Source organism: Podarcis liolepis (assembly GCF_965112155.1).
Source record: "Podarcis liolepis genome assembly, chromosome: 17".
NCBI classification, from domain to species: Eukaryota; Metazoa; Chordata; class Lepidosauria; order Squamata; family Lacertidae; genus Podarcis; species Podarcis liolepis.
Window position 1 is genome coordinate 43,338,196 of NC_139571.1, and position 27,238 is coordinate 43,365,433.

Below are 27,238 nucleotides of genomic sequence, written 5' to 3' on the forward strand. Positions count from 1 at the left end.
AAAGTGCGTCCTATTGGGCAAAAAATACGGTATTAAACATACAGAAGACTAAGCCTTGTCAAGGAAGAATCAGCTTGGCTTCTGCAAAGCAAAGTTCTGCATTTCCCTACCTTTAAGTCTATGTTTGTTTCTTATACGAACAATAATTATGCAGTGAAAAGTCAACATAGATCTTTTTTGGAAGTCCTTGATTTCTGTTAATTCTAGATTAACAGAAGATTTTTCTTGGGGTGGAAATAGAAACATGAAAATACATTTGTTGAAAATACTTTTTATGGATGCGAGTGAGGAAGATTAAAAATATACCTCAAGGCAGCACATATAAGAGACAGAGACTGGTATTCATAAAAAAAACCAGAAAAACACCAGCAAATAGAAAACTGGTGAATTAAAAACTTACAGTTCTATGGCCTTGTTCCACATGATAACGTATCCAGAAAGTATGAACGACTCAATGTTCACAATGTGAGTATTCCCTCTCTCTGTTCCAACATAGAGCCATTTGCTTTGGAATGGTAAGTGACAGAAAGTAATTCTGTATTTGGAAAAATACAATGACGTTATAGATACAAATATAGTGACAACAGTTTGTTTTCACATGCACAAATCATACCAGGTTGCAGCAGTTAAATTGGAGCTTTTCCAGTATGTATAGGAAAAATTGAGATTCTCGTTCTAGACAAGCTCTCCTGGTAAGGAGTAAATAATTGTTCAGTATTCTGGAGAAGGTTCTACATCTGCATTTGGCTGCACACAGTACACTGCACACTAATGTGTTTAATAGTATGCACTTAATAGCTCCTTTGGGAAGAGGAGACTTCAAAGGAGTAAAATGGCAAGCTAGAGAAGGGGAAGGGCAACTTAAAGAGTAGTTAGAGTTGTGCCATTGTTTAATTGTACCCATTCTCCAAGGAGCTCAGGTTTTCCCACATCTTATTCTTTACAATAATCCTGCAAAATAGACCAAGAGAATTTAAATGAGGACAGCTTTCTTTATGGCCGACCTAACAGAATGTACTGATCATTGCATTAGCAGCCAACACTCCACCTGTACACCATTTAAATTGTAATTATATATATTTAAAAATTGAACTCGTGAGAGAATGGCAGTGAGCTCTCTCAATCAGACACTCTGTTTGGGGTTCCACAGCCAATGGGAACAGCAAGGGGGCAGGCTGAGATGGCTTGGCCTTCCCCCTTGATGCTCTGTGTCCTTCATCGGCCCACGACCACAAAGCTGGCATACCAAGAGCAGCAATCACTGCCACTCTCACCATGCGGTTAGCAATTAAAGGTGGGTCACTGGCGCGTCAGAGGCGCTGGCCAGCACAATGCTTCATGCACCATGAGAAACTTGCAGGCGAGAAACTTTATCCTCCTTTGAGATTCTGTTTATGTGCAATAATTCATTGCCTTGGTAACCCAAGTCAGAATGAGCAGAAAATGGGTTGTGTGGGAGGGAGCCTGCTACAGGCACAGAAGCTCATCATCATTACTGAGCTTCAGAGAAGAACTTGCCCAGATTAATGAAAACATTATTTTAAAAAATGTGTGGCACGAACTGCTGAACAATTAAGGACAAATGAGCATGGAATGTAGGATGCCCTTATGTACTTTCGTATGTGACAAATTCCTGCTTCGCACTGAGGAATTTTTTTTAAAAAAAAATAAATCTGATGAATCAGGCCTGGGTCATATTTTTGCAAAGTGAATTTGCCTACGACTCCAGTATCCAATTGCTGCCTTGTGCCCATCACATAATACTTGGGGCAAAATAGATGTGACAATGGATTGTGCTAATTTCCAATAAAGCAAGCAGCCATGAGCAGTGTGGAACCGTTCCCCTAGTTTGGAAACTCCATCTCTCCACCAGTCGTCCCCCCCACTCAGTGTGGTTTATTTTTCAGACTATGAGCCCTCCCACCAGATGTCAAAGAGAACAACAACTACCAGGCTTTTAGAAGACATCTGAAGGCAGCCCTGTTTCGGGAAGCTTTTAATGTTTGATGTATTATAGTATTTTAATATTCTTTTGGAAGCCGCCCAGAGTGGCTGGGGAAGCCCAGCCAGATGGGTGGGGTATAAATAATAAATAAATTATTATTATTATTATTATTATTATGATGATGATGATGAAAGTCACAGATGGGGGCTAGTTCAGCATCTTGACCCTGCACACTGATCCTCCATTTTTCATTATTTAATCACCCCAAACACTGCTTTATAGGGCAACCATGATAGTAGCCCAATGCAGATACATATGAGGCTGCCATCAATATGTCTACCTTCCCTCTCAGTCGCATTCACTGAACTTGTGGGATAACCAGCCTCATATAACCAACGTGTTTAAGTTCTAATTAATGCATGAAGGAGTTAAGACCATAGAGTAAGTTGTCCTGAAAGGCTTAGCTCACCCGGGGAAGGACTAGGTAAGCAAGTCTTTGTTTCCCCAATCTACCTGAGGAACTTAGTGTGTGAGGATGTGGAGCTGGTTGCTCCAAGCTCGGACCGCATGGCTCTCACCAGCCACTCAGTCTTGAGTTCCTATATCCATACTTTAAGAACTTTCACCACTTTGTAACAGCTAAATTTTACTGTCTGTGCAACCTATTCTGAAGCACATGAATCTGATCTTTGGAAAGTTGGAAAGATCTTTGGCAAGTACAGTAAAGCATATTGTTAACTTACCAAAGGTGTGGTCTTTTTCTATGCTCAGGCAAAATGGAAATTTTGGAAGGAACTCACAAGGGCACATATTTTTAAAATTTAATAGCATATATTTCCATGCTTTACTTTCTTGCATGTTTTGTGATTTTAAATCTCTGCTAGGGTTCTCTCACCAAAGAGTATTTGCCCCAAACTTGGATCTTGGTATCCTGTTGTCAGAGCTGCCCGAGGTCCCAGCTCACGAAGGACCAACGCCAGTTCGTTGTTATATACAAAAGTCTTTATTGAAGTTCAGTTTCGCTTTCACAGCCGCAGCGTGCAGCTCTACGTCTGAAACTCTAGACCGCTGAAGCTCCGTCTGAATCTCCTCCCCCCAGACACCAGTTTAAGACTCTAGCCTTGCTCCACCTCTTCCTTTGCTCTTTCCTCCTCTGGCTCCGCCTGTCAGCTGGGGTCTCGCCCTTCCTAGACTCTTCTGACGCTGAGTCCCCTGAGTCTTCCCCCTGCCTCCGGCGGGCTTTAGTACCTGGTTCCCAATCCGGGTTTTCTGCTGTCCCACGCGCCTGTACATTCGAACTTGGCGCGCGCGCCCAGCCGGCAACTTTCCTCCTGACCGTTACACTGCTCCTGTCACTGCTTCCCCCTTCGGGGAGGCTAGCTGGACCTGACCTCCCCTCCGTTCCCCCACTCTCCGATAGAGGCGTGGTCAGCCCTGACTCATCTTCTCTCCCTGCTGGAGGAGACGCTGGCCCTGACACCTGGGACTCTTCCCCCCCACTACGCTCTGGTGGGGAAGCTGGTCCTGATCTCCCGCTGCTGCTTTGGGAGTCCCCGCTGGCCCCTTGTTTCTGGTGTGTGTCCCCTGGGACCCCCCTTGCCCTGACCATCGGCGCCTCCTTCTGGGAATCTTCTGATTCGCTGGAGAAGCTCATGGAATCTCTCGGGTCACTGTCATACTCCCCTACGCTGCCCTCAGATTCTTCCCCTTCGCTCTCCATTTCCTCTCTCCCCTGTGCCTCTGTTCCTGAGCCCCTGACATCTGTGAATTGTCCTTTTATACCTACATTTTTTCCCTTGCCACCAACAGAACTGATCCGTGGAGAATTTCTCCCCTTGCTTAACACTGAGCTTTAAGTTCATTTCATGATAAAGTCATTTGGGTTGATGGCCCTCATGTGCCTTTATCCAGAGATGTAAGCTTTACTTTCAGAAAGACTTAAATCTTGTTACTGCAAGGTAATAGGAGAGATTTCTGAAATGAAACCATGCTGGATTACACTAAGGGCTCATCCACTCCTTTTTTACTGTATTGTGCATCAAGCTTTTCTCACTATTTTGCAGCTGGGGCTCGTGAAAATTGGATCTTACCTGCTGAATCAGATCTTATCAGATGCATGGAAAATCCAAAGAGAGAATTTGCTTAATCAGGCTTCAATTCAGCAGGTAAGATTGAATTTTCACAAGGTACACTGTGGAATAATGAGAAAAGCGCTCTGAACCAGGGAATTAATTGGCGTACAATCCGATCAAAATAGGGGACAAGTGAAAGTGTGAATTGAGCCCTAATTGTAATTTTAGGTACATGAAACAGACAGTGCTACCAAAATTAAGAATACATTTTAAAGTCTGTTACAAAGGATACCCGGGTGAAATTTAAGCAATAATAAAATGCTGTTGATGAAGGGGCATTTTAAATCAGATTCTGGCTACTAAAAGGAGAGGAAGCAGGATTCCATACACCTTTTTTTCTTTTCTTTTCTAGCAGCTGTGAGTTGTAAAGAACCACCTGCCTTTTCCTTTCTCTCACAGTGCAAATCACGGGGCAACAACTAGACAATACGTGGGTGACGGAAACTGTTTAGGTGTCACTTATGTGCTGGCTTTTTTCAACACTCCAAAGCAGTATGAGAGGCAGCAAATGAAGGTGGAAGAGCAGCAGGGGCAGGTGTGGGGGCTTAATCCTCGCTTTACCAGTCCCTACATCTTTCCCCCTGTGGAGAGAAAAGCTATTCAGGGTAGGGGTGATTTTGTGAGGACAAACAGCAGCGGCAGGAGAAAGAATTATGCAGCTCCCAGTCATTGGTGTGGCCAGGATTTTTGTTAGGGGGGCAGGCCTTTTGTTAGGGGGATAGAACCTCAGTTTGCTATGTATTTTTATTGATGGGGGGGCAGCTGCCCCTCCCTGCCCCCCCCTTGGCTACACCCATGGCTCACCTCCCTATCATTTATCTTTTAAAACTGGAAATCCAGCTGATTTCTCAGTAGGAAAAAAATGTTCATACATCCTACAAGTATAATTTAACCTGGCAATTACAACTACTTTAAAACCCAAATATTATAGTGCACGCTAACCCTCCCCCACCTAACCTGCCACATGACAAAAAGAAATGGCGTCAGAGAAAAGGAGCCGTGGCTGCTCTTGGTCTCAGTTCTGTACAGGAACTACTGTAGGATTAACTGCATAAACATAGTTTAAGTAGGTTTCAGCTACTAAGAGAATATACAACAGCAACATCTGTGGAACTAAATGTGAGAATTTGTTATGCCTTACCTTTCTCTGTTAAATTTCAGTGAATGAAGAATCGCTGGCCGTTTCTGCCTTAGATTCCACAAGTGGAGCATGTCATCTGAACTTGCACTGACCAAAGCACCCTATGATAACAACAGAGAAAAAGTGTGTCAAGTGTTGATTTAATCTTGCAGACATTACGGAGAACTGGATGGGTTCTAGTAATTTTTGAAGTTGCAGTTGAACGACAAGATCCTATTGCCTGTGACAGTTTTTCTGCCAGCCCAAAGTACACCTTCAGTTTCTCCTTTTGGCAGCTTAAAGGAAAAGGTACCCCTGACCCGTCCAGTCGCAGATGACTCTGGGGTTGCAGCGCTCATCTCACTCTGTTGGCCAAGGGAGCCAGCGTTTGTCCGCAGACAGCTTCCGGGTCATGTGGCTAGCAGGACTAAGCCGCTTCTGGCAAACCAGAGCAGCACACAGAAACGCAAGCTGCTCTGTCTAGCCATTCACATCCATCAGGGAAACAGATCAATACCTTCTGAAGTTGGGTGATGGGCTGTTCTGGGATTAATTGCCACCTGATCTCTGCATCTACCTGCCCTTTAGAACCTATTTTGCACTTTGTGTTTTCGAGGGGGGGCTATGACTTCTCCACCAAGACGGAATGGGGAATAAGAGATCCTGGGCAATCTCAAAGTGACAGGTGGCCACAGCAGAGATCTGTATCACGCAGCCCTCTTTGTTCTTCCTAGAGAGATTGTATCCAGGGACAACAGTATCCCATTGGCATTCTATCACGTTGCCATCTGGAAGATCTGGAAGACTTTCACCTTCATCTTGGATGATCTCCAGGTCCTGGGTGTGCTTTCCTTCAGGGGTTAGTTCAAAAGCTGCTCTGTTGCTTTTATTTTTATATATATGTAAGCACCAAGAGCCTGGTTCCATTTCAGTTCAAGTGTCATCTGTTCCTTTTGCACAGATCAGCCTGCCCCGAAATGCTCCAGAGTTTCCAGCAAATCCAAACCCCTTCCTTCCAACTCCATCATCTCATCTATGCATCCAGATGCCTCAGCCCCACCTGTCTAACCAGCCCTGTATGTGGAAAGGGCAGTGGGGCAGCACATGTTGGCATGCGAAATGTCACAGAATCATAAAATTGTAGAACTGGAAGGGATCCTGAGGGTCATCTAGTCCAACAGGTTCAAACTTCAGGTAATAGTAATAATAATAATTAAGAAATAATAATTCTGTTGGAAGCCACGCAGAGTGGCTGGGAAAACCCAGCCAGATGGATGTGGTACAATTATTATTAATTATTATTATATTATTATTATTATTATTATTATTACTACTACTACTACTACCCTGCCCATCTGGCTGGGTTTCCCCAGCCACTCTGAGTGGCTCCCAAAAGAACATTAAAAACATGATAAAACATCAAACATTAAAAGCTTCCCTAAACAGGGCTGCCTTCAGATGTCTTCTAAAAGTCTGAAAGTTGTTATTTCTTTGACATCTGATGGGAGGGCATCCCACAGGGTGGGCGCCACTACCCAGAAAGCCCTCTGCCTGGTTCCCTGTAACCTCACTTCTCGCAGTGAGAGAACCGCCAGAAGGCCCTTGGAGCTGGACCTCAGTGTCCAGGCAGAATGATGGGGTAGAGATGCTCCTTGAGGTATACTGGGCCGAGGCCATTTAGGGCTTTAAAGGTCAGCACCAACACTTTGAATTGTGCTTGGAAACGTACTGGGAACCAATGTAGGTAAGGCTGGGAATGTCTCGTGCCTGAAATCCTGGAAAGCTGCCACTTAGTAGACCAGCCTCTCTCAACCTTGGGTCTCCAGATGTTGTTGGACCACAACTCCCATCATCCCTGCTAACTAGGGATGATGGGAGTTATGGTCCAGCAACATCTGGATACCCAAGGTTGAGAGAGGCTGCCGTAGACAATAGCGGCCTAGATGACTCAATGGTCTGACTTGGAAATAAGCAGTTTCTTATGACAGCATTTCTGAAAAAGGTACCTTGGAGGTTCTGAATTTCAACTTCATACCTAGTAATGTCAATGTTGCTTGCAGAACCTTTGCCTAAGGCCCCAAAGATTTACTGCCACTTACCTAAATAGGCAGCTTCTTATGTTCCACCCCTGGGGGCAGCCATTTTCTGACTGGTGCCCTCAGCTCTTCTCAAAATTCCAAATGTGGCCCTGGACCCCAAAAGGTAGGCAACCACTGGTCTAAACAATCAGTGTTTCACTCTTTCTCTTGGTCTAATCACATCCTAAATGTGAATCATTTCTATGGCTGCACTCATTGGTCAAAAGCACTGAAAGGTAAGAGTAGGCTGGGGCTGGTTTCTCACAAACAAAAGCGACGTGCTTGCAAGTATTGCCTTTTATCTCAGATTCTACAAATGCTGGAAACTTGCTTTTTCAAACTGGGAATTCCACCCACAGATGCCCCCTTAAAAAGAAAAGAAAAAACTTGAACACACAACTTTGCTCATGTTTACATAAACATCTGCATTTTTGTAAACATAGCCTTACCTCATTGATCAAAAACTGAAGCTGCAGAACTGCAGCGTCACCTTCGTGTTGGCAATAACAATCAACACCCGGCCTGCCCAATCTGTTTAGAGTCAAAGTTAAGGATCAGTTAATCCAGTTTTTGATAGCTGAAATAAAAGCAAAACAAAATAAAACACAGTTAACCATTTTTAACTGGCACTGTCTAATACAGATAGGTGCTGGAGGTGTGACTGAAGTATGTGATGTGGGCATGTTTGGTACTGCAGTATTCTTTTTTGTGTGTCTGAAGTTGTTGTCCATATCAATGTTGCATTGGCGAAGCCCTTGATATTTGTGGAAGTTAATACACTTCATTATTTATATTCTTATAGTCCGGGGACAAATGGTAGGACAACAAAAGCTGATTTTGTGCGGTGGCCTGAAGACAGACCTGTCCTTGCTATATTTAATTAGTCTTTGGTTAATTAAACAATATATGGCCTTTTAAGCTGGGGTGTATTGTTTTCGTTTGTTACTATGTTATGTATTCTTGTGTTCTTATATTGTAAACCTCCCTGTGATCCTGGGACGAGGGGCAGTGTAGAAATTTAATAAAAGAACAAACAAACAAAATAAACACTTTTCTTATAAATTCCAACTCTCTGTGTAGATACCTGTCTGGTGCTCAAGCAAGCTCTGTCCTTTTCCAGGTGTGTTTAATTAGCATTAATTTTACAGTTTTCCTTCCACTGTCTCCCTGGGGCAGATTAAGCCCCGTGTGAGATTCCCCTAATGCACACTCCTATACTTTGAAGTCACAGGCTTTGTTGTACTTAAATGGATTGGTTTCCCAGTGCAGCTGCCTCCTCCAAATGTTTCCTTATTGGAGCATAAGGCACACAGAGATTACTTATAAAGACAAATTCTAAAACAAGACTAGTGAAAAGTTATTTTCTTTACTAATTTAGGAATTAATTCAAAACACAGAATATAAAATATATAGTGGAGTTGGTACGTAATTGCATAGCATCATAACATTGAATATTTTAACAACAAGGCTGGCCTAGTATTTCTCTTTGGAATAAAGTGAGAAATTGCATTTTTCTTTGCTCTAGGACCGTGTTTCCCTACCTTTGGTCTCCAGCTGTTTTTGGACTACAACTGCCCATCATCCCCGATCACTGGTCTTGCTAACTATGGATGATGGGAACTGTAGTCCAAAACCAGCTGGAGGCCCAAGGTTGGGAAATAGTGCTCAATGAGACCCTGAATTTTCAAGATACCTAGCAGTTCTAACTTGCTTACTGCTTCTCTTTATCAAGGTCATCTTGAGACAGTATTCTTTTGTGCAAAACAGAGGCTCGGTTGGGGTGCTGGTGGAATATAGGTGCCTAAAGTGATTCATAACAGGGTTTAATTATCTTACATAAGCCCCTATGGAATTTTCAGATACAGTGGTGCCTTGGTTCTTGAACATAATCTGTTCCGGAAGTCCATTTGCCTCCCGAAACCGTTCGAAAACCAAAAGCGCTGATTCCGATTGGCTGCAGGAGCTTCCTGCACTCAAGCGGAAGCCGCAGAAGTCGCATTGGACGTTTGGCTTCCGAAAAACATTTGCAAACCAGAACACTTACTTCCAGGTTCTCAGCATTCGGGAGCCAATTTGTTTGACAACTAAGCTGTTTGGGAATCAAGGTACCACTGTACTTTAAATAAAAAAGAAATTAAAAAGAGGCCCAGTCTGACCCATGAAAAAAAATCTCTCCCACCATTCTCATACCAGTCAAACATTTAGGGTGGAGGAGTTTGCGCCCAAGGACCTCCTCTTCCCCTCTCCATTGACAATAAAAGGGCTCAGTCCAGCTCATGAATAATCCAAATTCCATCACCACTCTGCATGCACGCCAAACATACTTTTGCGGTAGTTTACCATCAATCTAAGTGTTTATTTGTGTGAGAGGCAGAGAGAGAGAGAAAGATGAGAGTTTTTATATCTCTCAATCAATCCATCAGAGATGAACCCAGAGGTTGAACAATGAACTGACATGGATATATTGCTCCTTTCAAAGACTGGTAGAAAAGAAGAAAAAAAGACTGTGTTTGATGCTGCTTTAATCTGGAGCTTGCAAAAGTAGGGGAAAGAACTTCAGAGAAGAGCAACAAGCAACCTTTATTGAGGCAGTGCAGATGTCCTTTGCTGTGCTCCCCAAACTGAGAGGGAAGACATGCTTCACCATCCAAAGCAACTGGGAGATGGAAGCACTTGCCTCCCCTCCTGTCTCAGCCCCATCCCTATGTCATCCTCCTCCTGTTCCCCTGTTGGAATGTACAAACGCAGGAAAACAAGCTAAAAGCGCAAATTGTAAAATGTACGTTATGCTGCAAATCATACTGTTTGGTATACTAGCAAAGGATACATTCGAATAGCACCTGTTCTCGTCCCTATAGCCAGAATCTTCTGAACTGGGTCAAAAGCTAAGGCAGTGGGAAGATAAGGAAACCCATGGCGAACTGTCTGCAAAAGAAGAAAGAAACTCAGTTGATGTAGAGTAGTTGCTTTACAGTATCATTAAGTATTATTTCTGGAGCAAACAAAGCTCTGGATAACCAAACTAATTAATAGGCTGTCAACTGAGTGTAGATCTTTTAACAAATTAATTATATTCTTTAACAAATGAACTAGGCAAATTCTAATATTTAATAATAATATATATATACACACATCTACATACATATTATCATACCCTAATATAGATGCTCCTTTAGTATCTCAGTTCAAAAGGAAATACAGATAAATTAAGGTAAAGTACAACCTGTGGCAGCGGAGTCTGAAGAAATTATTATTGCTATTATCGTTGTTTTCAGAAAAGAGAACTCAAAGCAACTTACAAGTAACATTTTAAAAGTGGAAAAACAATAATAATACAACCCAGAATACATCAGTACCATATAGAAAAGAACAGAATCGACTCAACTCCAGAAGATAAACAAAAAATAAGTTCCAAAAGCCTGGGGGAACAAGAATGCATTTGCCCAGCACCTAACAATACACAGTAGTGGTGCATCCCTGGGGAGTTTCCATAAATTGGGAGCCACCACTGAGAAGGCTGTTCTCATGTTGTGACTCTCTGCACCCCACTCAGAGAGGGAGCACAAGGAAGAGCCTCAGATGACAAATGCAGGGTCCACGCTGGTTCATGTGGGGAGAGGTGGTCCTTGAGCCAGTGCGGTGCTAAGCTGTATAAGGCTTTATAAATCAAAACCACACTTTGATCTGGACCGGAAAACTATTCAGTAGCTAATGCAGTTGTGCCACAGGTTCAGGGGGAAATTTCAGCCAATTAGAACAGGGTACACTGTAACTACACTGTAAAATGAGAACACTGGAACATAGAGATTCAAAGGAAACTGCTGAATTATTGCAATTTATCAGACTGTTCAGTTTTGTCAACCATGACTTGAATTGAGATTGCAGTTTTGTTGGTTCTTACCGCAGCATATGTTAAATTGGCTTATCAGAGCCAGGACACGTGTCTTAATATCAAGTAACATTCCATTTTAACTTGGTCACTGTACATCCTTGTTAACTGCTCTCTGTAACTATTTTGCTTTCAGGCAATTGTCACTGCCTGTTCTTTTGAAGTTGCTCTACATCAAGCTTCCTCAAACTTGGCCCTCCAGATGTTTTTGGCCTACAACTCCTGTGATCCCTAGCCAGCAGGACCAGTGGTCAGGGATGATGGGAACTGCAGTCTCAAAACATCTGGTGGGCCGAGTCTGAGGAAGCCTGCTCCACATCTCCCACCCCTCAGTGGGCATATGCTTGCAAATTCAGGGTTACACTTCACACATACGATGAAGTAGACTACGGGCGCAAGCCTAACTTCACCTCCATGTAGGTGGGGTTTTGTGGAGCAGATTGGAGGCACGGCTGCATTTGCAGCCCTGCTGCTCATGGCAGCTGCAGCAAAAGGTGAGTTGCAGGATTGGTCCCAATGCAATCTCATGATGCCAGTGAGAATACAGGAGATTGGGATCCAATGGTTCCCGGGCCAGGCCAGGCCCTCCTTGTCCTGGTTTCTGCTAAAAACGACAGCAACAGGTGCACTTATAAGTAAGAAGGTGGTATTTTATTAAAGCAGATTAATGGCATGGACTCAGAGGCATGGAAATGCAAAATACAGTCCAGCAGCTCTTACAAGGTGAAGGGTTAGCAGTAATGTGTCCAGTACAGGCACAAGGGTCAGGGTTTACAAGCCCAAGATCAGCAACAAGAACTCCAGGGCTATATGGGAGCTGTAATGTTGTTCCAGCAAGTTACCCTGCCTACCCACCAAGCTTTTAAGCAGAGAAGGAAAAAGTACACTCACAAGAATCCCTCTCCATGTGGGCATTCCCGGCCTGAAGATGGGCGGTCCTCTGGGGGGGGAGGAGATGGGTCTCCTCCCTTTTCTTGACACCTCTCCCTGGGAGGCACCCAGGCCCACCTCCTTGTCTAAACTCTCTTGCTCTATAACAACAGACTGTACCCTGAGCCCCATCATCCTCCACAGCCCCTGAGTCTCCCATCTTTTCAGGTCCAGGCATGTCTGGAAGCAGAGGAGGGGCTTCATCATCATGTCAAAGTTGACATAGTCTCATCCTTTCTCCTCTCACTCCTGATCTGAAGCAGAGAGTTCAGAAGCAGCCATGACATTCTCTACCTTGGTGCCTTCCAGAAGCATCACTGTCATGCCCACCCACACTTTTGGCAGGTGAAAGGAGGAGTGCCACATCAACAGAATGATGCTTGTGTCCCTCCATTAGGGGACCAATTTAGCCAGGACAGCTGGGCACCTAATCCAACCTCACCCCTCTGCCCCGGAGGGTTAGATAGCTCTATCAATCTGTTAGCCTTTAAAGAGTCATATCAGCAGTTGAGTATGTCTGCCTTTCTTTCTTTCATTTTTTAGGCCAGCCTCTTCTGGAGAAGGAAGGACATGTACCGCATGCTCATAATAAAATAACCAGATACCTTTTCTTTACAACATCAGACTAAAAATGGATTAAAAGAACGTATTAGGTAGTGCAGGAAATGCTCATCCAAACGCATGAGCAAGACAGACCTTCATATATGCAGCAAGAGCACTGCTTCTCTGTCAGCCTCTCTCTCATGCAGTGAACACAGCTAGAACCTAAATCCCCATTTCCTGGCCTCCCTTTGCCACTCTGTGTGCATTTCCCTCATGGCTGAGTAAACAGGTTTGAAAAGGCACCTCGCTTTAGATAAATGGATGCACAGTCTACTTCTCAGTCAAAGACAGAAGACCACATCTCCCACCTTCACCCAGTTCAGCTGTATTTTTCCTTCCAAATAAGCAATGTTACATGAGTGATATGGTATAGTTGTACAATGTAATAATATTTCCCCACCAAAATTAGAACAAAGAAGGTAGTGCATTGATTCCTGGGCTTGTGCTTCTACATTTGCTGCAGAGTTGTTTACATGATTAAACTCTTAAATTACGGAGAGTTGCAGTCACAAAGGGAGTCCTAATTCAGTAGGGAAAGCTGCAGGCAGGCCAAGTTAAAAGGTAAACAAAGATGAGGGAGAAACACGTTGCAGAAAAGGCCTAAAATAGCTGGACAGTAAAGGTATAGGAGGGGCACAAAGTAAAGCCTAAAACTAATCTACAACATGGGGCAATTTTAGTATCACTCCCAGAGGTGCACTTCATTTTCTTGTAAGTCAGACAGATGTCAACAACAGCAAGTCAGTATATTTCACAGACCATTTATCTTTCAAACACTATTCTTTGACTGAGATAAATTGTCATAGAAGGGAAGAAGCTCAGTTGGTGGCTGGGATGGAAAACTTGCCCATCTGCTGCCTCCACCCACAGTATGCAAATACACACAACAAACCTCTACAGAAGAAATTGAATGGCAAAGTATCAAATAATTGCAGGGCAGATTGGTCGGGGAGAACCAGCCCTTCAAGCCAATGATGTCAGATGCCACAAAGAGAGGGGACATCCCAGTGGAAGTGGAACACTGGAAACTTGCTCAGGAAGAGGCACTGCTGGGGCTAACAGATGGGGCTAATGAGGCACCCCTTCTGTCATCACCCACTCATTGAGTCAGATATGGGCACTAAAGCAAAGAAACATCATGTCTGAACCCCAAGACTGGCCAAGGTTACCAGGAAGAAGAGCGAGTCACAGAAGATGTACCATATTTTTTGCTCTATAAGACTCACTTTTTCTCTCCTAAAAAGTAAGGGGAAATGTGTGTGCGTCTTATGGAGCGAATGCAGGCTGCGCAGCTATCCCAGAAGCCAGAACAACAAGAGGGATTGCTGCTTTCACTGCACAGCGATCCCTCTTGCTGTTCTGGCTTCTGAGATTCAGAATATTTTTTTTCTTGTTCTCCTCCTCCAAAAACTAGGTGTGTCTTGTGGTCTGGTGCGTCTTATAGAGAGAAATATACGGTATATCCCTCGGCTGAATGAGAAGCTGAGTCTAAAAGAACAGAAGGGCAAAGAGATTGCATCTTTGGACTTGAACAACTAGCAACTCCATGAAGTTTTGTCCCAGTGACCTTGGTCAACAGAGGTGCCAGAGAACTTCCAAGAGGTCTCCAAGCACCTTGGACTTCCAGGTTCTTCAAGTGTGAAGACACTCAACTAGGGATGGCAAAGCCTGATTGGAACAGCAAGGCCTGGCCCAGTATGTAACAGCTTAGCTGGGCTTTGATTTTTGTGGGAGTAAGTTGCCAGCTTTGGAGCTATCAAAGATCCTGCATCCAATGTGGTAATCTTTTCTCAGTTACCTCTGGCATTAATACCTCAAAGATCACCCCTTTCCCATATGAACCAACCCAGATCCAGTTATCATCATCATCTGAGGCCCTTCTCCGTGTGCCTCCTCCATGAGAGGTCTGGAGGTCAGCAACATGAAAATGGGTCTTTTCTGTGGTGGCTCCCCGTTTGTGGAATGCTCTCCCCAGGGAGACTTGCCTGGTGCCTTCATTACATATCTTTAGGCACCAGGCAAAAATGTTCCCAGAAATAACCAGGAAAGAAAACATCTTCCCTCCCCCTTTTCAGTTTTGTCCAATAGAAAAGAATTGACATTTGGGAGAACAGATGGCACTGGAAATGAAGTTAGTGCTATGAACTCCATTTAATAATAATAATAATAATAATAATAATAATAATAATAATAATAATTATTATTTAATATTTAATATTTATACCCCGCCCATCTGGCTGTTTATCCAGCTGCAAAACTGGCTCAAGTGGTATCATGCTGAAAATCTGATCTTTATGGCAGAGTGCAACCCATCCAGAACTGGTTGAATACTGCCATTTTATCTAGATGAAGCTTTACTTTATTAGCCTCCCTCTATCCCATTACTAACATCCATTGGTTTACTTGGTATATACAAAAAGGGGAAAGAGAAATGGCCATCACCCATATTTTGGCGACACCATGCCCCAAATCTTGAGTTGATTTCTCCCAGTGTTTTCATGTAGATATTAAAGGCATGTGAAACCCCATAGCATACGGCACGACGATGCACAGAAACTGCCACCCAGCACTGCAGTCCAGAGCAAGAGTTTCCCAGCATCACCTTCTTAATACTACCTGTAAGATAGGATTGGAACCAACAAAGTGCAGTGCCCCTGATTCCTTTTCAGACAGGTGATACAGAAAGTTACCATGGTTGAAGGGACTGAAAGCTATTGAGAGGTCCAGGAGAGTCAACAGGGGTACATTCCTCCGGCATTAGCCCATAAAACTAGGAACAGCATTTTCTCCTTCACTGTGCCATACAGAAATGTCACTACCAAGCCTCTTTGTCACTCTCAGAATGATCCACTCATTGTATGCCTAGCTCCAGTCTGGTCTGCATCAGCTGTGTAATAAGCCTTTTGTGACAGAATTTGAGAAAGCACAGAACTACAAGTTCAGTTTTCTGACCCTGATTCCAGGTCCTCAGTACGATTCTGGTTCAGTCATTTAATTCACTTTTGCAGGCTAATGCCAGTATCATAAGCTCCTTCTGTGTGTCAGAGCGGCTTAATGCAGAATGGGAATCTTCAACTCTGTGACTCAGCCCTGACAATTTTCCCAGGACAAACAAATAAATCTTAACTAGGAAAGGATGGCCGTCTCTTCTAGTAACTGCAGCTCCAGGCTGGTGCAGCTGCTCTGGGCACTACAGGGGGAGGGAGCTGCCCTGAAGCATGAACCTTATGGGCCAGATCCTCCACGATGGCTCCAGAGTTTCCTTGTGGTGACAAGCACCTTTGGAGCACCATGACCTGTTCCCCTATCAGAATTATTTGATGGTGACTTCACAGACACCTAAACCAGTGTTGGCAGCTCTTCCAGATATGTCCCATCCCTAAAGTCTACCCAGCAAAATTCAGCTGCAGGTGCACTGTGAGCCTCCCCATTACCAGAAAGGAACAATAAGTTGTTGGACGTTTAATGTTTTTAAGGACCCAAAATAGCCCAATATGCTAGAGGATGGCCTTGGAATCACGGCAACTCAAAGCAAGCGTCCTCACATTTTTAAAGTTTTTGTGTGTTTCCTTAGCTTTTTTTTGCAGTGGATGTGTAGGTGTTCCTGTAAGCAATACACAAATTCAAAAATTTATGGCGTGTAACATGGCTTAATTTCTAAGTAAGAGGTATGAAGTCAATCTTGTCTGAAAACCATAAGGTAAAGGTCCCCTGACCATTAGGTCCAGTCGTGGATGACTCTGGGGTTGTGGCACTCATCTCGCTTTACTGGCCAAGGGAGCCGGCGTACAGCTTCCAGGTCATGTGGCCAGCAGGACTAAGCCGCTTCTTGCAAACCAGAGCAGCGCAGGGAAACGCCGCTTACCTTCCCGCCGGAGCGGTACCTATTTATGTACTTGCACTTTGACGTACTTTCGAACTGCTAGGTTGGCAGGAGCTGGGACCAAACAATGGGAGCTCACCCCGTTGCGAGGATTCAAACTGCCAACCTTCTGATCGGCAAGCCCTAGGCTCTGTGGTTTAACCCACAGCGCCACCCGCGTACCTCTGAAAACCATACTTGGACCCTTTTATATGAAAGCTCTTCCCCTGTACATAGGTGCTTGTTTGCTTTTAGTGAGGAGACACATGTAACGTCACACTTTCTTAGATAAGTGCTGTACAAGTCCTGTAGTAAGGAAAACTGTGAGGTTTAAAACTGCAGTCCTACCAAGGGAGCCGTTACTGAGAGCGGACAAAATATAACCATAAGCTTTGCAAAAGCAAATCAGAATGCATGTTCAATAAACAGGTTGTCTGGACGAGTCCAAAAACAACACAATAATAAAATAAAATACAACACACAGATTGATTTTCATTTTAAAATTTTACATTCCGCCTAGAGCTTGGACCCCTATGATAACCACAGTCTTGCTGTCATAACCATAGACTCACTTAAGTCTGGAATTGAGTTTTTCTTTTTTTGCACTCTCCCCTCCAATGGACTCTTAATAGAGGTTTGCCACAGCTTAGGAAAGTCTCCTCCTTTTTTACTTTCTTTTAGGGAATTACCCTGAAGGTAAAGATCCTTACATGTCCCTCCAACCCTGTATTTTGGACATAGCACAAGGAAGAAAAGTTCTCTCACCTTTCCATTTCATTCTCCATCTCTCATTAGCTTTCCACCTTCCACCTGCTCCACCCCATCCAAAACCATGAAGGACGGTATATAAATTTAATAAAGAATAATGATAATGATAACAAAATTCACCACACAGCCTCTGTGGCTTAAATCTATTTCATTAATTATCCTTTCCCCCACACCCAGTCTTGCCTCTTAGACATTTATGGAGATCATCAAGGGTGTTGATAACTGTGGCAGCTGATTTCAACTCAGGAGGCTGTTTCAACTTCATGTATGCCAAGACAGTCCCTACTCAAAGGGAGCATGGGGCAGATAGCATATATGATAGCACACAATAGAGCCATTTGAGATTAAATGTATGTCATGGCTCTGTGAAAGTCAGAGGCCATTGCTCCACTATATATTAGGGCACACTAACAAAATGTTGAAAATGCTTCCCCAATGTGAGGGTTTGATTAGCTGCTTGTGCGTGAAAACGTGCTCCCTCAGAGTTTGTGCGACCCCACAAACCTCCGTGTGTGACGGAGCTCCTCAGACATGTCTGCTCTAGTCACTAGTAGAGTCCGACAGTGGCTGTCTGCGGAAGCGTTTCCAGCAAAGAAGTTCCTTAACGGAAACGCGTCTCCTGGACTCACGGCGTGACAGTTTCCTGCGAGGTGTGGGTCTCCCTATGGGAGACTCCGATACCTCCCCACTGTTCTCGCTGGAAGCCTCCCCGAGCCCTCCCTCCTGCTCGCATTCCCTCAGAGACCCACTCCTCCCCCTGCTGGTTCCTGCTTCAGCAGTTGAGTCTCTTTCATCCTGCCTGAGTCCCTCCACCACCTGATGCTCTGATGGCAGTTCCCTGACATCCACCTCCCCTCCAGGGCCCCCCTCACCCCCTCCCAATTCCTCCCCCCTGGGAGGTGAAGGGCTAAAACCCCGAAACGAATCTTCCTCATCTTCTGACGTCTCGAACAATTCTCTCCATCGATCGTCGTCCTGGCCAGCTGCATCCTCCTCCTCTTCAGAATCTGGGAACCCCTCCAACTCCTCTTCCTCGTCGGTGGTGGCAAAGTATTCCCTTCGGAACCTCGCTACAGGCTGAGGTTTACGTGGGAACCTCTGATGAAAAGTCTCTATTAAAACCTCGTCATTGACATCCTCTGCCCTAACCCAGGTGTTTTCCGACTCCGGTTCCCCTTCCCACATTACCAAATACTCTACTTGATCTCCCTTCCACCTGGAATCGAGGATCTCCGCTACATGGTAGCTGTGTTCCTTCTCCTCCATTGCTGGTCCCCTAGTGACCCTCCCCTCACTGTCTCCTCTATACGGTGACAGCAACGACCTGTGAAAAACTGGGTGCAGCTTCATGTGGTTCGGTAACCGGAGCCTGAAAGCCACTGGATTGACCTGCTGTATGACTTCAAACGGACCCAGCCTTTTGGGTCTTAATTTCTTACAACCTCCTTTGAATGGCAACCCTTGGGTTGACAGCCACACCTGGTCCCCCACCCTGATGCTTTCACCTTCCCTCCTGTTTTTGTCTGCCTGCCTCTTATATTCCTCCTTAGCCCTGTTTAAGTTGAGTTGGAGCTGGCGATGGATCGCTTCCATTTCTTCCACGAACTGTTCTGCAGCTGGAACGCTCCAGTTCTCCCCCTCCCCCCCTGGGAAGGCTCTGGGATGGCACCCGTGATTAGCTAAAAAGGGGCTCATCCCCGTGGACACGTTCTCTGCATTGTTGTAGGCAAATTCTGCCAACGCCAACTTCTCCACCCAATCATTCTCTCTGTCATTAACATAACACCTCAAATATTGTTGGAGAACCCCATTTGCTCTTTCCGCCTGCCCGTTGGTTTCAGGATGACGGGCCGTCGAGAAATTAACCTCTACATGCAGTAAGCTCATGAGCTTCCTCCAGAACCTGGAAGTAAATTGTTTCCCTCGGTCTGAAACCACCCTCAAGGGGGCGCCATGCAACCTAAACACATTCTCTACAAACAATTTGGCGGTTTCTTCTGCTGTAACCGCATGTGAGCAGGCTATGAAGTGGGCCATTTTAGTTAACAGGTCTACTACAACCATGATGGCTGTTTTCCCTCTAGACCTTGGCAGATCAGTCATGAAATCTATTGCCACTGCTTCCCACGGTCTCTCAGGTGTGGGCAGTGGTTCTAATAAACCAGCTGGCGCCTGCCTCTCCCCCTTGGCTCTTTGGCATTGTTCACACCCTCTCACATACTCCCGCACATCTTCCCTGACCTTGGGCCACCAAAATTCCCTGGTAACCAGCCACATGGTTTTGTGTTGCCCAAAGTGCCCTGCTGTGGGGCTATCGTGCAGCTGCTTGAGTACCTTCTCCCTCAATTCCCCTTCAGGTATATATAACGCTCCCTTATAATACAATGCCCCATTTCTCTCCTCAAAACCACCGGATTTGTCTTCCTCCCCTCTGAGATCCCTGAGTTTCCCCTGGGCGTATGCATCCTGCACCGTACCCTCTACCAATTCCCTTTGCCCCACCAAAGTCGCCCCACACACCCAGCGGTCCTCTGGAATGATATGGGTTTCTTCAGGTGCTCCCTCCCCCTCCAAATATTCAGGTTTGCGTGAGAGAGCGTCCGCCCTAACATTCTCTGGGCCTGGCACATAACAAATCTCAAAGTTAAATTTGGAGAACTCTTGGGCCCATCTCAACTGCCTTTGGTTGAGCACTCGCGCCGTTCTCCAGTACTCTAGATTTTTATGGTCCGTGCACACTTGCACTTTATGTTGTGCACCAACTAGCAGATGCCTCCATCTCCGGAACGCCTCATGAATAGCAAGCAGTTCTCGGTCGTACACCGTGTAGTTCCTCTCGGATTTGTTCAGCTTCCGCGAGAAGAAGGCACACGGACGCCACTCTGACTCCTCCTTCCCCGGCTGCAGAAGAAGCACCGCCCCTATGGCTCTGTCAGATGCGTCTGTTTCAACCCTTAGCTTCTTTCGTAAATCCACATGCAGAAGTTGTTCTTCAGAGGCGAAGGCCCTTTTCAGTTCCTCAAACGCTCGCTCCGCCTCCGCCGTCCATACAAACTTCTTTTTACTGCTGAGACAGTCAGTGATGGGCGCCGTCAGATGGGCGAAGTTGCGGATGAACTTACGATAAAAGTTTCCAAACCCTAGGAACCTCTGCACATCCTTCTTGGTTTTGGGTGTTTTCCATTCCAGCACTGCCTGTACCTTGCCGGGATCCATGGCCAATCCCTTGTCTGACAGGCGGTACCCCAGGAATTCCACCTCCTTGGTATGGAACCGACACTTCTCCAGTTTGACCCACAGCCTGTTGGCTTGCAGTCTGCTCAACACTTCTCTGACGTCTCTCACATGTTGCTCCTCATTCTCAGAATACACCAACACATCATCTAGAAAGGCAACGCAATTCTTGTAGAGCAAAGGGCCCAGCACGTGGTTCATAAAAGATTGAAAACACGCGGAGCCTGCTTGTAATCCAAATGGCATAACGAGGTATTCAAACGCCCCCAAAGGGGTAAACATGGTGGTTTTCCATTCATCCCCTTTCCTTATGCGTATCAGGTTGTACGCCCCCCTTAGATCCAGCTTTGTGAAAATCTTTCCCTTCCTCACCCTGGTCAAAATATCATCAATTCTGGGCATAGGGAACGCCACCGGTTCAGTCACTGCATTCAGCCGCCTAAAATCACATACAAGTCTCGGCTTGTCCGCATTTTTTTTGTCCACAAAGAACACTGGGCTCCCCCCTGCTGCTTTGGACTCTCTGATGAAGCCTCTCTTCAGGTTCTTGTCAATGAACCCTCGCAACTCCTGCATTTCCCTGTCTGACATGGCATACAACTTGCCCACGGGAAGCTGTGCTCCTGGGAGTAAATTGATCTGACAATCAAAGGGTCTATGAGGTGGTAGTTGGTCAGCTTCCTTCTCGCTGAACACGTCGCTGAGATCTGCATACTGTGGTGGTACCTTCACCTTCCCCATTACTTCAGTCCCTGCTAGGGTGGCTTGGGCCCCTGCTGAACCCTTCTCCCCTTTGCAGTGTTCTAGGCAATGTGCTGAACCAAAGGACACCACTCTTTGATGCCAGCCAACCAGCGGATCATGTAGAGCTAGCCAGCTCATTCCCAAAATAATGGGAGCGCCTCCCAGGGTGGCCACATTAAACGCTATCAGTTCTGTGTGCCTTGCCACCCTCATTATCATTGGGACAGTCTGCAAGCGGACTCCTCCTCCCAACAACTCCCTGCCATCAATCGTGGTCACCTGCAGGGGGTTGCTTAAAGGGATGGTCTGTATCTGGTGTTCAGCAGCAAACTCCTTGCTCATAAAATTGCAGGAGCTGCCTGAGTCCAATAGCGCCTTTATTTTTAGGGGGTGCCCATTCTGCAGCTCTAGCGACACTTCAATCACTAGAGCAGGTCGAGGAGCTTCTGGCACGGGCACTTTCACTGCTCTTTGGCCTGGCTGCAGTGCCCCAATTGTGGCAACCAGGCGTTGGCTTTTACCTGCTCCGCTCCCCCTTCTTCTCCCCCCTCAACAGCTCCCACCATCCCTTGCCATTCCTTCCTCTGGGGGCAGACTCTGGCAAAGTGGCCTGGCTGTTGGCAGAGATAGCATTTCCGGGGGCCCTTTCCCTCCTTCTTAGCTCCCTCGCTGGTTTTTGAAAATGCGCGCGCGCGCGCTGTTCCGATTTCCATCGGCTCTGCCGGCGGGAAAGCTGGCTCAGGAATGTCTGGAATGCGGAACTCCTTCCAACGTTCCCCTCTCCCTTCCCGCCTCTCCAAGGCTCTTGCCTCCTGCCGCGCTCCTATGGTCAGCGCAGATTTGGTCAGCTGATCCATAGACTCCGCCCTGGGGCTCCGTGCCAGCTCGTCTTTCACCCCCGAAGAAAGACCTTCTTCAAATAGCATTTGAACGGGTGCCGCCGATAAATCCCAACTCAGTCTGTGAATCAGCATGGTAAACTCAGTCCAATATTCACGGACAGATCGACTTCCCTGCTTACAAGCCATTAGCTGTCTGCGCACCACCCCTTCCTCAATATCGCTGGAAAACATGATATCCATTGCACGAAAGAACTTCATTGTGTCCTTTAGTATTTCATTGTGCGTTGCCATTAGGGGTCGAACCCAGTCTCTAGCCCCTTTCTCAAGATGCCCAATTACAAAAGCAACTCGCGATTCCTCATCAGGGAACTCATCGAACTGCACATTAAGGGCATATTGCATCTCTGTCCTAAAAGCATGGTAGTCCTTGGGGTCCCCCCCAAATTTCTGCACCAATCCTGGTACCTTTCTGGGGAATTGCGTGGCTCTCCCCTTCTTGTCTGCATCCTGAGCCCTTCTCTCCTCCAACCTCGCCGTCTGCAGGGCCAGTTGAACCTCCAACGCTCGGTATCTATCTTCCAAGCTTGGACCAGCTCCAGCCCCTGCTCCTCCGGTTCCGGTTGGTTCGCTCATGATGCCTTCTCTTGCACAGGCAGCGTACAAAGACTGTCGGACTGCTGTGAGGGTTTGATTAGCTGCTTGTGCGTGAAAACGTGCTCCCTCAGAGTTTGTGCGACCCCACAAACCTCCGTGTGTGACGGAGCTCCTCAGACATGTCTGCTCTAGTCACTAGTAGAGTCCGACAGTGGCTGTCTGCGGAAGCGTTTCCAGCAAAGAAGTTCCTTAACGGAAACGCGTCTCCTGGACTCACGGCGTGACAGTTTCCTGCGAGGTGTGGGTCTCCCTATGGGAGACTCCGATACCTCCCCACTGTTCTCGCTGGAAGCCTCCCCGAGCCCTCCCTCCTGCTCGCATTCCCTCAGAGACCCACTCCTCCCCCTGCTGGTTCCTGCTTCAGCAGTTGAGTCTCTTTCATCCTGCCTGAGTCCCTCCACCACCTGATGCTCTGATGGCAGTTCCCTGACACCCAATAACCCAAAACCAAAACAGGAACAAAATAAGGACAGCGTTTAGCAGGGACAGGTACTAAACTACACATCTTATGGCAGGGATTGGAAGATATTGTTTTGGACAACATCTTCTTTAGTACATATATATGCACTACCACTTAAGTCAAAATTATTACCACCTTTGAACTCAAGCTGTCGCTGAAGCCTTATCACAATGAATTGGAAGGACTGAGTCAGCTCCCCCACCCCACTCCACTAAGTCTTTTAGGGAAAATATATACAGTGGTACCTTGCAAGACGAATGCCTCGCAAGACGAAAAACGCGCAAGACGAAAGAATTTTTCGTTTTTTGAGTTGCTTCGCAAGACGAATTTCCCTATGGGCTTGCTTCGCAAGACGAAAAACGAAAACGTCTTGCAAGTTTGTTTCCTTTTTCTTAAAACCGTTAATACCCTATGGGAAACCGTGCTTCGCAAGACGAAAAAACTCGCAGAACGAATTAATTTCGTCTTGCGAGGCACCACTGTATTGAAAAACAAGAATTTGCAAAGTTAACTTAGCTTATCCATCTAGCTACTGTCTTACCTACTTGACATAAAAAACCTTGTCTTGTAGATGATAATCAGAATGTTCAGGTTTTCATAGGGAAATATTTAAGCATAAGAAGTGCATTTTTCTAGAAAAAGAGGTGCCAGAACTCACCATGAGCTCCTCCCTTGTTCTCTGATAACGGTAATGGTGGCTACCTGAGAGGTGCCAGAACTGAGTTCCAGTACGTTCCGGCTGGAAAAATAAACCCCTGAGAATAGGGATGATAACATCTGCATATTTGATAATATGCCACAGATATGCCACAATTCATTTCTTCACTGAAGTCTTGGATGAGGGACTTAGGGAGAGGGGGCAGGGAAATGCTCACAAATTTACACCAATATGTTTACCAAAACACACCTGCTTTTCCCCATGGGGGTCCTCTCCTGCTCAAAAATCAAAATTCACCAATGCAGACTACCTAGTCTCTACTGATTTTGTGGCTTTGCAAGCAATGTGGGATGAAGTACCATTAAAGGGCCTCTGATCTCTTATGTAAGAATCATGTGAATTTGATATTAGGGAGCTGATTACTCTTTAGACACCTTTAAAAATGTGTGTGTCTTTGTCACTCAGTAAAGAAGGCCCGCACTGGTAATGCAATATAACTGTTGGATGTCTTCAGTTTCTTTTCCACATTAATGTAAAGTCCATGTGGGGGGAAATATTAGTTCTATTGAAGTAGCCAATTAAGCCAGCTTTTAGCATGGTGCAATTAAGGGCAAACACTTAATTCAGGGCAGCTGACAAATCAATTGATCCAAAAGGGCCAAAACACCATTAATCATTGTTTCTGTAAGGCTAATGCAAATATCCCCAAGAACAAATGAAATCAGAGATACTTTTCTCTATGAGGCTAATGGCAATTCTAGATACTAAATCTGAAAAATATGATGAAGTGAGTACTTCATCTTTACCCTATTTCAAATGTTCACATTACTGAAACATCTAACGCACAACAAATGTGTTTGCATGGTTACATTTTGTACCCATTTACATGCTTTTGATACTGTGAAGAAAACCTCAGTTATAAAGAATTCAATTTTATAACTAAAAATCCTAAATTGAAAAAGGACAATATATACATTTGTTTATTTTTCTAAACATGGTCATAAAGGACATCATTCCATTTTGCTTTCCCCATCTTACTACTAAATTACTACTAAAACTATGATTAACACAGAACAAAAAATAACTTCTCACCCTGTATCAAAAAAATTAAAATATTTGAATGCTGGATAACATTTTTAAAAAAATCAAATCTGCTTTCCCTTTTCAGATAAAACTCCCACATAATTCAGATTGCATGTCAGCAACTCTAACATGGATCCCAACTATTTTCCATTATTAAAGTTGCCCATTATAGGTGCTGGGTTTCTAATATTGACTTCATTATACAAGAAGCAAAACAACTATTATGAAAACATAGACAGAATACAAAGACACAGTCTATAATTAATGTATCAGTAATGCTCTTACGAAATGAAAAGGCCTGTACCCAAGATAATTTAAAAATGAAGCCTTCTAGCTGATCCCTGCTTAAAATTAGGCCAACAGTGAATATATTTCATACAGAATGTTCAGAGAATGCTCCCAGTGTTCCCAGAATTATAAAAAATGATAAATATGATAAACTAGTATTTGTGATGAGCGCTTGTAAACACTTTTAAGTCATAGTTCAATCTGACTACAGCCCACAGTCATACCAAAGTATGATCTGCTATATATGTCTGAGACCAAGTCCTATGAGGACCCTTAATGATGCTGACATTTTTACTTACTCTGAGCAGGAAGAAAAAATAATTGGGATCCAACTTCTAATGTAACAGTAATTAAAAAGTAAAAGATGTTGTTCCACTTCATCCTTTAGGCATTTTGACTTGGCTTTAGCGCTCCAGATTTTTTCTTGTGCTTAAAACCCCCACAGGCTGTTCTTACCTTGCTTAACTGAAAATAGTCTGAAGTGAGAGTCTCCTGGATTTCCTCTCTGGGAGTCCCTGCGCTTCCTCCTGAGGGCACAGAACCACTGCCAGGCCCAGGGCCACTGCCGCTGCTTCCAGCCGGGGAGGAAGTTAAACCATCCAAAACTTTGTGGAAATTAAATTTCTTCATTTTGAAGAAGAAGAAGAAAGTAACCTTAGAAAGGAGAAAGAACCACTTGCCTTGGTGAGGATCACATTTAGCAACCCCAAAGTGGAAAGCAAAACGAAGTGCCTTTCAAATGTTTCAGTGATGCAGCAAAACGGTCTTTTGAATTTTATCAGTATGGTGTTTTACTGACGGAAGTATATAAAGACTCCATTTTATCAAAACTCTTAAAAAGGGCTGGGAGAGCAGAATCCCACCAATTCAGCAAACCCAAGGTGAGGAATTCGGAAGAGGTGAATTATAGCCACTCACAGGAAGCCGTTTATAAAGAATCCACATTGTGTATATGTATATATATATTAAAAAAGACTATCCATCAGAATTCAAGCCAGCATTCCAACTGCCCTAATGGCCTAAGAACTCACTGACATGTTGACTTTCATCCCCTCTTGTGAAAAAATATATTTCCATATTCATTGGCGTTTCCAAGCCCCAGGCCCGCTTCTGTAACAGATGGCTTGATCTGGACCTCGGTGCTTCTCTCTCTCCCGTCTGCCTATCTTTGAAGGACCAGATCCCGCCGCGGCTACGGCAGCTTGCCGGCCACCTACAGCAACTGCGGATCCTTCGCGATCCTCCCCGCCAACCTTCGCGGGAGGGATCTTGTGGGGCGAGGAATCCACTGCCCCTCAGCGGGCTGCTTCCGGGACAGCCAAAGAGCGGCTCGGGCAACCGGGATGGGGATCTCTCCGGGATGGGGATCGATCTCTCCCCGACGGGTCTCGCTCGCCTCCTCAAGCCCGACCCGCGACGTCGGCTCGAGGCGCTGCCGGGCTCCGGGAAGCCAAACACGGCGGGCTCATTCCGACGTAGCCGCCCATAATAATAATAATAATTTCTCGCCTGACGGGAATGGTGAGGGGAGCGAAAGCGTCCGAATGGGGCCCTGGCGGGAACTTGCTGGCCGGCTGTCCCTCAGAGAAAGCGCGGCTCTCCCCGGAACCCCGAGCGCCTGGGCCTGAGGGGGAAGCGCGCCCCGCCGAGCCCTCCTGCCAGGACTGCAAGGCTGGCGCCGGGACAGCTGCAATGGCAGCGCCGCCAAGAGCGCCCGGAGTCCCTCAGCTGGTGAGGCGGCGGCGGCGACGCAGTCCTCCCTCGCCCTCGGCCGCTCTCCGAGGTGCTGGAGCCCCAGGCGGCGGCTTCTCCTGCTCCTCCTCCTGCGGACCCGCCCGCTGGCCGGGAAGCGGAGGCTGGGCCTCGACCGGGCCGGGCAGGGAGGGCGGAGCAGCGCGCCCACAGGCAGCCAGGCCGGCAATTGCGCCTCGCCCGGCGCGGAGAGGGA

General features: G+C 45.7%; 1 protein-coding gene across 6 annotated transcripts in view; it reads right to left on the minus strand.

Moving 5' to 3' along the window:
* Nucleotides 1–27,238, minus strand: part of STXBP5L (syntaxin binding protein 5L) — a 76,874-nt gene extending 49,636 nt beyond the window's left edge. For 4 of the 6 annotated variants that reach the window (XR_014520547.1, XM_083481680.1, XM_083481679.1 and 1 more), the window contains exons 1-5: nucleotides 25,747–27,232; nucleotides 10,103–10,200; nucleotides 7,725–7,806; nucleotides 5,219–5,319; nucleotides 401–535 (exon numbers count right to left, since the gene is read on the minus strand). Coding sequence is in view for 5 of the 6 variants with exons in the window: in XM_083481680.1 (XP_083337806.1) it covers nucleotides 401–535; nucleotides 5,219–5,319; nucleotides 7,725–7,806; nucleotides 10,103–10,200; nucleotides 25,747–25,920 (590 nt within the window). In the remaining variant the exon portion in view is untranslated. Of the gene's footprint in view, nucleotides 1–400; nucleotides 536–4,035; nucleotides 4,137–5,218; nucleotides 5,320–7,724; nucleotides 7,807–10,102; nucleotides 10,201–25,746 lie in introns of all 6 variants that reach the window. The other 2 variants (XM_083481682.1, XM_083481681.1) reach the window with 2 other exon arrangements.